At 43.8% G+C, this 12,109-nt stretch overlaps 1 protein-coding gene across 1 annotated transcript in view; it reads right to left on the bottom strand.

Moving 5' to 3' along the window:
* Positions 1-1,719: 1,719 nt before the first annotated feature.
* Positions 1,720-12,109, bottom strand: part of mppe1 (metallophosphoesterase 1) — a 61,633-nt gene continuing 51,243 nt past the window's right edge. Inside the window, exons 8-9 of the mRNA XM_052024007.1 lie at positions 8,790-8,930; positions 1,720-5,689 (exon numbers count right to left, since the gene is read on the bottom strand). Coding sequence (XP_051879967.1) covers positions 5,495-5,689; positions 8,790-8,930 — 336 coding nt within the window. The 3' untranslated portion in view covers positions 1,720-5,494. The remainder of the gene's footprint in view (positions 5,690-8,789; positions 8,931-12,109) is intronic.

Raw genomic sequence — 12,109 nt, 5'->3', positions numbered from 1 at the left:
CTGTCCATTTCCCTCCATAGATGTTGCCTGACCCACTGAGTTCCTCCAGCACTTTGTGTGTTGCTCTGGAAAACAACTTCTAGAATCTAATTTTTTTTTAAAAGAACATTTTTATTTTGTAAATAAATATGTTCTGTAAGTGTAAATTTAACAAGTAGAAAGACAAACTCATTTAGCAAAATGTTTGGCAGATGTTGTTGATTCTACATTTCGATGGTGTTTAAAGGACCACTGGGCTCACAACAGGAGAGTTCACAATTCAACACAGAGGACTCACCCACCTCCCAAAGTGCTTAGAATGCTCTCAATCACTCAAAGAGTGCTTGTTGGAGCAATTAACTACTGAGGGATGTTACTGAGGCACAGTACCTCACAACACCTGGGTTCAATCCTGGCCTTGAAAATTTGACGAAGGGTCAGCAACCTGAAACGTTGACTCTGTTCCTCTTCCCACAGATGCAGCCTGACCTGCTGAGTACTTCCAGCATTTTCTGCTGTTATTTTTGATCCTGACCTTGGGTGCGGTATTTGTGGAGTTTTTGCTCATTCTCCCTGTGTCTGCATGTGAGTAATAAAGATATCTTATCTAAGCAGTACAGCAAGAAGTAACTGGGCAAGCCTGAACAAACACACCAAGTGTATGTTTATAAAATCAAGGGTTTGACCCTGTTATTTTCAGCCTGAGCTATATTAAAGTGTATTTGCACTTAAGATAGTGTTAGAAAGTAACAGATGTTTGAGGAAGACTAGCAGACACTAATCTCAATGAGAACCATCATTGTCCAGATTTCACCAAAGGCTTTTCATATCAGCTCATCCCAAACAACGTAACACATACAAAAGGAGTTGAGGACAAGTTTTCCACAGTTTGACGAAATACCTTTGCATCTTTGGTCTGTTATTCCAAGATAAATGCTCCCAAGAATTGGGAATTGTATAACATGAGGGCACATCATTTAAGGGATCAGAGTATTGACTGATGACACTCTGCCAGCTGATGAATGGGAGGTGCGATAGTGCACAAATGGCTGTTGACTGTAATCAATTTAGAACAATGTACAGAAAAGGGCTGTTTGGCCCATCAAGTTCATGCTAGCTCCTTCTAGAGCCATCCAGTCAACCCCATTCCCCTGCCCATAAATCTGCAAGTTGTTTCTCCTCAAATTCCCTTCTGAAAACCCCATTTGACCGTGATAATTACATGCAGAAAAACAGTCTAAAACTTTAAAACTTGGTCATCAGGCTTGATTGACAGGGGAATTACCCAATCACTTACACCCTCACTATATGTGGTCTTAATGACCCTGAAAACCCAGAGTGTGAAGTCAGTCGCCTCAGTAAGACCATAATGTCTCATTATGTAACATTGAGGGCATTGTGGAGCAGCTGGTAATTCAATCAGGACCTCTGGTGCTTTGATGGAGTTCGTACTTTCTCCATGACCCTGTGGGTTTCCCCTGCGTGCTCTGGTTTCCTCCCACAACCCAAAGATGTGCTAGGCTAATTGGCCACTGTAAATTGCCCCTTAATGTGTAGGTGAGTGTAGAATCTGGGGAGGTTGCTGAGAATGTGGGGAGAATAAAATGGGATTGGTATAAACAATGCTTGAAGGTCATCATGTACTTGGAGGGTGTGTCTCCATACTCTATGACCCTATTAGTAAAAGTACAAGGTCAGATTCCATTGGAACAGACATGACAAGAGAAACATTCATCTCTGTGTTTTGATGAGTTTTAATAGGACAAGTTTTTTTCCTAGTAACTACTTATTTTAATAAATCACAAAAAAGTCTTCAAACTGTAATAATCGTTTGCACCTATTTCATACAGGAGGTGATGGTCAATATGACACACAGAATTTCAGAAAATGTTATTCTTGATATAAGGAATTTAAATGATCAAGTAACATCAGTAGCTAAGCTTATATTTAGTCTCAGACTTGAATGTGTGTCGATATTTCTGGCGATTCCCCACAAAACAAGAACACCCACGTGCTTGAATATTTGTGCTTCTCACAGCAGGATATAAGTAAAGGAATTTAAATGATCAGGTAACATCAGTAGCTAAGCTTGTATTTAGTCTCAGACTTGAATGTGTGTCGATATTTATGGCAATTCCCCGCAAAACGAGAACACCCACATGCTTGAATCTTTGTGCTTCTCACAGTAGCTGAGCAAGAACAAACAGAACTGGGATTTCCTCCCTGGTTTGGCAGGGAAACAATCAATGCAAAGTCCGAGGGTCTGACTGGGTCCTCCCCTTGATCAGTGTTGGGTGGTGCTCCCAGCTCAGGAACCAGAGGATTATCGGTCTTCTCCTGAGCCTGGCCAAGCTGGCCATCCACGGGTCCAGGTAGCGGGCGGCCGAGGGTTGCGGCCGGTCTGCCTGACCTCCCGTCTTCCGAGCTTACGTCCACACACGGGTGTCCTTGGAGACGGAGCACGCGGTATCCACAGGCACCCTGGTTGAGTTCCACTATCGGTGGGCTCCTCAGGGGATGGTGTGTCATGGACAGTGAAAATATGATTCTTATTTGAAGTGTTGCGGGTGTGTTTCGCGGTTGTTAGTGAGCATTATTGCTGTAGCTCTGTAGATTGTGTAGCTTTTCTTCAGCTTTCTGTATTACTTGTAGTATCTTGACACTGAATGTCCTTTTTGTAGTGCTTTTAGCAAATAAGCATTATTATTATATGAAAAAAGATTATTAGTGCCTGCGGAATGTGACCCAGCAGAAGGGATTGACCCCCAAACCACTTGAAACTGCGCAGACACAGGCCACAAAGTCATGCTGTCCACCCCAGAGTCCCTCCTGGCCCTTTCTCTGAGAAATTTCAAGCCCATGTGTTAACACTTCTGCCAACTTGGCAAGAAGCACAATCTTGGAATTATATTTGGCAAAACTTTTCGGGAAGTGCGCGGCCTTGTGAATCAGAGCTTCAGTTTACAATTCGCTGGTGTTAAACAGTCAGATTCAGTATGATCCAGTAGTCCAGTCTCAGTGGTTCAAATGCTCCACCACAGAAAAAAGTGCTTATTTAAAAACCATACAAAATACCAAAACATGATCACAATCTTCAATCAACCGCATCTGTAAAACACAAAGCTAAAAGAGTCCTGACTACATGAAAATATATCTTAGTCTACGTTAAAAAGGCTCCTGGGCCTTCAGTGTGTTAATTATTCAGAGTTGTTTAAAAAACTGAGAGGAGGCAAGGAGCTGAGCTGCGAACACACCTAATGGACCAAGGGAGCCCATAACAAGAAGCTGCAGATTTCCCTGCTCTTGGAATGGGGGAAAGAGGAAAAGGCAGAGTGGGTGGGTAGAAAGACAGGAACGGTGTCATTTGGACTGGTGACAGAGATACACAGCTTGCTAACACTGGGACAGCACGCAACCTCCTGTCATGCATTGCTCTGTGCTTTTGGACTTACTTTAACATTTTAATCATAAACACAACAGGGCAGATCACACTTGACCTGGCTCACACTTCCCCATCATCTCTTGCGGGATACCCACAGACTGTTATGTAGGGTCTTGGTGAGATCACACTTGAAGTACTGTGCACAATTTTTGTCTCCTTACTTAATAAGGGATTTATTTGCATAGGGGGACTGCAGCGGACATTGACTAGACCAGTTCCAAGGATAGTGGGTTTGCTACAATGGGAGATGTTACTTAAACAGAGACTATTCTCTAGAGTTTAGCAGAATGAGAGGAGATCTCACTGAAGCACAAAATTCTTACGGAGCTCAACAGGCTGGGTGCAGGGAGGGTGCTTTCCCTGCCCGAGGAGTCTAGAACCAGGGATCACAGAATAAAGGATTGGCCCTTCAGGATAGAGATGCAAAGTTTCTACACACAGAGGGTGATGAACCTTCGCAATGCTCTAGCCTCTAGGGCTGCGGAGATTCGGTCAGCGAGTTCACACCAAACACGGATGGGTTTCTGGTTATTAAGGAATCAGGAGACACGGTGGAGGTAAATAGCACTGAGGTAGATGATCTCTATGAATGATGGAGCAGGCTCGAGGAGCCCAATGACCTCCTCGTGTTCCAGCTTCTTATGTCCTTGAACGTTCAGCAGCTGCGTGGCTCCCAGTACTGTTGCCCTGGCCAACCCAAAGGCAGAGTGGTCAGGAAACAGGCACAAGGCTCCACCCAGGGATCACCATGATAGCCCTGTCAGCTCATGCTACCAAAGACTTTTTCTATTGTTTCTAAACTTCTCCTACGATCAAAGGCATTTCAAAACAGCAGAATACTTAAACAATTTAAAAAAAGAACAATAAATTAATGTAAAAAAACATTCTATGTTAAAAACAGCAATATCAGGAGTCAAAGAAAAACTGGTATCCATTTTGATGAATATTGGCCACTCCATTCAAATGAAGGCGACTGCACTAGAAATGCCAATTATGGGCTGGTGTAAAGCTGAAGCACCAGATACAAACTGTATCCAACATTTCATTTCGATATCTTTCTGCCTTTGTACCCAGGAGCTGAATCCAGGGACACAGGAAGAGGCCAGGTACAACACTGCACAGAAGGCTTCACGTTTCAGCGAACTGGTGAATGGTTCTCTACAGAACAGCCAGCAAGCCGTCACAGAGGTCTGACCCAATAACTAAATGATCCTGTTGTGTTGCCTTTGGAATTTTCTGCCAAGTCTGATTTGTTCTCGTGCAATCAAGAAACAAGAAAGCAGGATGGTGCTTTCTGAACATTGCACTCAGATTCCCACATCCACGTGCTTATTGGTTCAAAAGGTGGATCTGCACATGTAATACAGGACTATGAAATCATAGACAGAGTCTGGGAGTATTTACTGCTTCAGTACACTGGTCAGAGAGAAGGAATTGGGAAGGGTGTATGACTCTCAGCAGTCTCCTGTAAAGCAAACCCATTTTACTCAGAAAACAATTTGAAGAGCAAAGGGAACACGCTACTGGTTAAATTGTTTCAAGGGAATATTGATTCGTAATCCATTCACTCTCCAAATGAAGTAGCCATTATTTTATGTCTCAATTGAAAGCAAGCCACATGGCTCACTAAATTACAACCAAAATTGTAAATCAATTGCAATATGCACAATTTAGTTAATTTTGTAAAGGTACTGATTTTATTGCTGGACTGGTTCTTTGAATCTATTTTAAACAATGTTTATCAGTTCCTAAAAACAATGCTGGTGAGAGAGTCAGGTATCTACAGCAAATATTTCTCAGGGTGGTGAATGAGCGATGTTTATGCTGAGCACTCTCTTTAGATTTGTTTCTTGAAACAACTTCTCCTATTTAAGCAGAAGGATCAGCTCACTTCCAAGCTGGTAATAACTCGTGCACTGGCAAGTTTTACAAGTTCCAACTTGCCGCAATCTGAGGAGATTCTAATAACCCATACTCCAAAAGCTTAAAAAAATATTTCCTTTCCTCAAAGGAATATCAATGTAATCCATAGAATCTCACCTAATCCAGAGTACCACCTGCTGACAAAAGGAGCTAATCAGATCGGTGTCCTTTTGTCAAATGGATGTGTTTGTGAATCAGACTATGCGTCACCCATTGGCAGAAATGGAAATGGAATAAGATCAGGAGGATCGCCAGACCGCCCGCTGTGAGATAAATGGCAACTATGGTACTTTCTCTTGGCATAAAACACTTGTAGAGTGCAAAGTCTGTTGCTGTAATACTGGCCTGCAGAGAAAGAGAACAATTCAATGTCACTGCTGCTTTGGTATTGCCCTCATTTGGTGAGCACAGCACACAACACAAAAATACCTCCTAACAAACCACCCGGTACGTTTTTCTCTCTTCAAGGAGTCCGCTTGTTCATAGAAAAAGCAGAGCCACACGAGTTCACGCGAGGTTGAGTCTTCTGATTGCACGCATTAGACACAACACGAAATTCAACCTCAGAGGATGAGCCACCCCAACCCTGCATGTTTCTAGAATGGTTTCTTTTTGTCCTCCCAACTGCTCAGTTCAGCTTTCATTCATCCCCTTCCAGTTACAACCCCCAGTGGACACCACTGAACGGTAGCTCCCTCCAAGCGACATGCTATCTTGACTTAGAAATACATCACTTTTCCTTCACCGTCAGTGTCAAAACCCTGGAATTCCCTCCCTCACAGCTGCCCCGTCCCAGGAACAGTTTGGCTGGCAGCAACAAACTGGGCTCAGAGCTTGGCCTTGTCAGTTGTTGTGGATCTTTGACAACTTTTAATTGTCCCTAACATCCAGTGGCATTTAAAGACCACTAAAACTGGTGTTTAAAAAAAATCAAGAACAATTACCGTTTTAAAACTTGAAGAAACATAATTAAAAACACTTAAAGATAACTTATGTTTGCTCTTAAAATAATAAAAACAGAAAATGCTGGAAACACTCAGCAGGTCAGGCAGCAACTAGAGAGAGAAACAGATAACATTTCAGGTCCAGGATTCTTCGCCAGTTCCGACCTGAAATGTTACCTGTTTCTGCCTCCACGGATGCTGCCTGACCTCAGAGATAGAGCCTGTTTCCGTGCTGTCTGACTCTTCTGCCCAACTGGTCCATGCTGACCAAGATGCCCATCCAAGCTAGTCCCATTTGCCACTGCTTCCAAACTTTTCCCATCCACATGCTTTGTAATCTCTTTGTAAAAGTTGTTATGAAACCTGCCGAGCTCTTCCAGCATCTTCTGTTTTTATTTCAGATTTCCAGCATCTGCAGTTATTTCCACCCCCGCCTATTGCCGCCCTTTGTGGTTGGCTGCTAATCTGCAGGCCTAGAATCCTTACTTACATCAATGGGATCTCAGTTCCCACACCAGGTCAGTAGCTAAATGCCCAAGAGGTTGCTAGTGGTTCATCCAGTTTTATTCTCATTGTGTTTCAACATTGTGGGTTTGGTACAACAGAATAGCTTCGTAGGTTAATTGTTAGTGAAGAAGTAAATCCTAACAGTGGCAAGAAAGGGTGTGTGGCATCTGTGCATAGCTAAGGAACATCGAGCGGCAGAAACCATTGATGGGAGTCATCTTTCAGTTCCAGTATAGTGGATATCATCAAACAGGAAATCAGAGATGCATGTAACAAGGGTACTACAGTAATCATGGGTGACTTTCATCTCTATATAGACTGGTCAAACCAAATAATCAGCAAAACTGTGGTGGAGGAATTCCTGGAGTGTATATAGGATGTTTTTTTATATATATTCATCAGTATGCTGAGAAGTCAAGCAAAGAACAGAATGAATACTGTGTATGAGAAAGGGTTAATTAATAATCTCACCGTGTGACTGGGTCACTGATTGGAACAGTGAGTTGTAAGGAGAAAGCAGAGAGACTTCAGGACAATATGGATAAGCTGAGTGAGTGTACAAACACATGGCAGATGTAGTATAACAGAATGTGAAGTTATTCACTTTGGTAGGAAATGTGGCTCGGAGACAGAGGATCAGCCATGATTGTATTGAATGGTGGGGCAGGTGCAAGGGACAGAACAGAATGGTACAGCACAGGAGCAGGCCCTTCGGCCCACGATGTCTGTGCAGGCCACGATGCCAATCTAAACTAATCCCATCTGCCTGCACATGGTCTATATCCCTCCATTCCCTACCTGTTCATGCGCCTAAATTCTTATAAACGTTGCCATTGTATCAGCTTCTACCACTTCCCCTGGCAGCTTGTTCCAAGCACCTTCTCTGTATATTAAAAAAACTTGCCTCACTCATCTCCTTGATATCAGATTTTCTCCCCTAGAAGGTATCTGTGAAGCTGATGGGTTTTTTTTTAAACAACAATCTTGTAGTTTCATAATCACCATCAAGTCCAGCCCTTTGCTTCAAACAGAAGATTCCAGATTGTTTAAAGAACTGAATTCAACCTCCCCAGCTGCAGTAGTGGGATCTGAACAGATGCCACCCCCACCCCCCAACACATCACAGAACTCATCTGCTCTCTTTTCTTTCTCGTTTCCCTGCCTGCGAACTCAAAACTTGCTAATAACTCATTGGCTTGCCCTGAGGTTCCAGCAGGAATTCAAGGGGCCAAACAGCTTCCTTCTGTAGAATTTCCACAATTCTGTGATCCTACAAGGTTGCGGCTGATCTTGGACCTCGTCCAATTTCCTACTGGATCACCACTTTTCCTTGAAGTTCAACAATTGATCATTTTCAGCCTTAAAATAACTGCGCATCCACAGAATTCTAGGATCTAGCTTTGCAGCCTGTCTCTATCTCAATCTTCAACATCCAACTCCTCACAATAGGATACTACCCTTAGTTTTAGATTCACCATCTAAAGGAAAGATCTTCTCAGTATCCACTCTCTCAATCCTTCTCATAATATTGTGAATCTCCTTCGTCTAAACTCTAGGGAATGTGGAGATTAGGTGTAGGAGCAAGCCTAATTCATCTTCACCTCAAACCAGCGAAGGTCAATTACCAGTTGATTCTTTGAACTTGCTCCGTCATTTAACTAGATCCCACCCTGATTCAACTGGAAGCTCAACACATTCCTGCTCATCCCAGTAACCCTCCCCTTCTCCCTTCCATTCAAAGTATCTACGTATCTACCTTGGCCTTAAAGAAAAATACTCCCCTTTGAGGAAAATAGTTCCAAAGACTCACAAGCCTCTATCCAATCGTAGGACGATCCTTCACACAGAAATTAATCCATTAAACCTGCTCCACAATCTCAACCTTCCAGTTCTGTCCAGCCAAAACACCACTTCTGCCTCCCCGCCCACCACTCCCTTTTTAAATACAAGGAATAGTAAAGATGCTTTAAACCAAAGGAAATAGGTTACTTTACCAGAAGGAAGCTGGGGTTGTTGCGATTCCTCCAGTTGAAGGAAGGAATGCTGATCTCAGGGAGGTGCTGGTCGTGCAGTACAGTGCAGGCACAGTGGGTGTGACCACTGAGAATCAGCCGGGGCTGAAACCACCATAGCAGCTGAAACCAATCCAGAGAAATTAATTAGCACCAACATGTTAAAAGCAGTTTTGAGCAGAAGTGTTAATCTGGGAAGCAATTCTCTCCTGTATGTTAAAGCAAAAGTATTAAGTCAGTCACAGAGAGATACAGTGTAGAAACATGCCCGAGTCCATTAAGAACCCACTTATACACCAATCCTACCCTCCTCCCCACAGTCCATTCAACTCTCCCCAGATTCTACCATCCACCTACACACTCAGGGCAATTTACAGTGGCCAATTAACCTACCAACCTGATGAAGGGTCTTGACCCAAAACGTCAACTGTTCATTTCCCTCCACAGATGCTGCCTGACCAGCAGTTTGTGTTCATTGCTCCAGACTTTCAACAGCTGCAGTCTCTCGTGTAACCTACCAACCTGCACGTTTTTGGGATGTGGGAGGAAACTGGAGCTTCTGGAGGGAACCCACCCGCTCACAGGGAGGATGTGCAAACTCCACACATAGACAGCGCCGGAGGGTGGGATCGAACCCAGGTCGCTGTGGCTGGGAGTCAACTGCTCTACCAGCTGTGCCACTAGCAGGGCCGTTCCCTACTGTCAATGACTGGAGTTGATATAGGAAAGAATATACAAGTTCCCTGGCATCCAGACTGGAAGGAAAATGATACAAGTATTGCATATTTACCAGAAAGCACCTGACTGATTTCTATACAATGAGTAGTGCGGGCAACCCCCACATTACGGCTATTCGGGTTACGGAAACTTGCCCTTAGAATTCACAAACCACTACCCAGAAATTTGAGAAACGGAATAAAATGTGATCTCACAGAACTAATGTGGAAAAGAAGTGAATAAATCAATGCAATATTTATTTTTCAACTCGCATTTCCTACCGCATGCACAGATGATGTTACGGAGAATAGTGATATGGACCATTTTCTAGGAACGTAACCCACACGTAACACAGAGGTCGCCTGTAGTTTTAAGTGCTAAGTGCCCATGAAATGTAGGCATGAGGTTTGGAGGAGAGATGGAAGAAGAAAAAGTGGCCCATTACCTTTGTTAGTTTTGTACCCAGACTCAAGCGCAGTACAAAACCAGCCAGATCCATGCCAAAAGATTGGAGAATTTGGTGTGAGCATCACTAGCAAAGCCTGGGGAGATGGTGGTGATCAGTCCATAAGGTGCTGGTGGTCCCACAGTGATAATGTATGAAGGGTAATGCATGAAGGGTAATGCAAGGTTACCGACTCTGAGTCCCAAACACCAACTAACAATGCACAGGGCAGCAAGAGGCTGCAGAGGGTTGTAGACTCAGCCAGTTCCATCACAGGCACAACCTGTCCCACCATCGAGGACATCTTCAAGAGGCGGTGCCTCAAGAAGGCAACATCCATCATCATAAGGACCCTTACCACCCGGGACATGCCCTCTTCTCATTACCACCATCGGGGAGGAAGTACAGGAGCCTGAAGACCCACATGCAATGATTCAGGACCAGCTTCTTCCCTTCTACCGTCAGATTTCTGAATGGTTCATGAACACTGCCTCATTATTCCTTTTTTTGCACTATTTATTTATAGGAATGTTAGGTCTTTGCACCGTACAGCTACCGTAGAACAACAAATTTCATGTCATCCAAGTCAGTGATAATAAATCCGATTCAGATTCTGATTTTTAAGAGCTTGTGCAGTCAAAAGATAATCTGATCCTCCACAAGATACCCAGGTACTCACACAAATATACAAGTTCTCAGTGCCTAAAGTTATCTGCAACAATTCCATCACCATTCTAATTGACTACAGAGCTGAAATGAGCACTAAAGCCATTGGCTGTTGTTCAAACTTGATGACAGCTGTAATCAGAACCGCCCATTATCTCAGCACAAAGTATGCACCCTTGGACTAGCGATGGAAAAGTGCTGAGGTAGTAAGTGTGTCTTCTCCACCCAGTCTGCTGAGCGACATAGTTTAACCCCAGCCCAGCAACACCCTTTTAAAAATTCTATTCTTTGTTTTCACTCAGTCATTGCCCTGCACCTCTTCCTCTCTGTATAAATCTTCTCAACTCCTACAATTCTTCATGCCTCCAGCTGTCTTCCCAAACATGTTGGTGGTTACAACTACACTGCCCCATCTCTCCCACCCTAGGCACTTCCAGTTTTCCACCTTGCTTTCAAGATGCTCCTCAAAACCTGCCTCCTTGACAAATGCTTTGGTCATCTGCACCAACCTCTCCTGAGGTAACTTAACATAGAACAGTTCAGCACAGTACAGGCCCTTCAGCCCACGATGTTGTGCCAACCTATATGTAAACCTTATCCACGTTCAATCTGTCTCCCTCTCTACTTCACCTCCCAAAACCTTCTATTTTTCTTTTGTCCATGTGCCTATCTAAGAGTCTCTTAAATGACCATATTGTATCAGCCCTTACCACCACTCCCAGCAGTGCATACCAGGTACCCACCACTCTCCATGTAAAAAACCCACCTCTGACATCTCCCCTGAACTTTCCTCCATGGACCTTAAATGGGTAACCTCTAGTATTGACCATACCACCCTGGGGAAAAGATGCTGACTGTCCACTCTGTCTGTGCCTTTCATAGAGAAACAAAGGGAATCTTATATACCTCTATCAAGTCACCTCTCATCCTCCATCGCTCCAAAGAGAAAAGTCCTAACTCACTCAACCTCTCCTCATTAGACATGCTCTCCAATCCAGGCAGCATCCTGGTAAATCTCCTCTGCACCCTCTCCAAAGCTTCCACATCCTTCCTATAATGTGGCAACCAGAACAGAACACAATACTCCAAGTGTGGTCTAACCAGAGTCTTATAGAGCTGCAACATTACCCCTCAGCTCTTGAACTCAATCCCCCAGCTAATGAAAGCCAGCACACCGTATGCCTTCTTAACCACCCTATCAACTTGCGCGGCAACTTTGAAGGATCTATGTACTTAGACCCAAAGATCTCTCTGTTCCTCCACACTGCTAAGAATCCTGCCATTAACCATGTAATCTGCTTTCAAGTTCAATCTTCCAAAGTGTATCACAACACAATTCTCTGGATTGAACTCCATCTGCCACTTCTCTGCCCAGCTCTGCATCCTGTCTATATCCCGTTGCAACCTACAACAACCTTCTGCACTATCTACTACACCACCAACCTTCGTGTAGTCTGCAAACTTACCAACCCAT

The sequence above is a fragment of the Pristis pectinata genome, chromosome 9 (assembly GCF_009764475.1).
Source record: "Pristis pectinata isolate sPriPec2 chromosome 9, sPriPec2.1.pri, whole genome shotgun sequence".
Lineage (NCBI taxonomy): Eukaryota > Metazoa > Chordata > Chondrichthyes > Rhinopristiformes > Pristidae > Pristis > Pristis pectinata.
The sequence above is the reverse complement of the archived record's forward strand: the minus strand, read 5'-3'. Positions and strand labels throughout refer to the sequence as shown.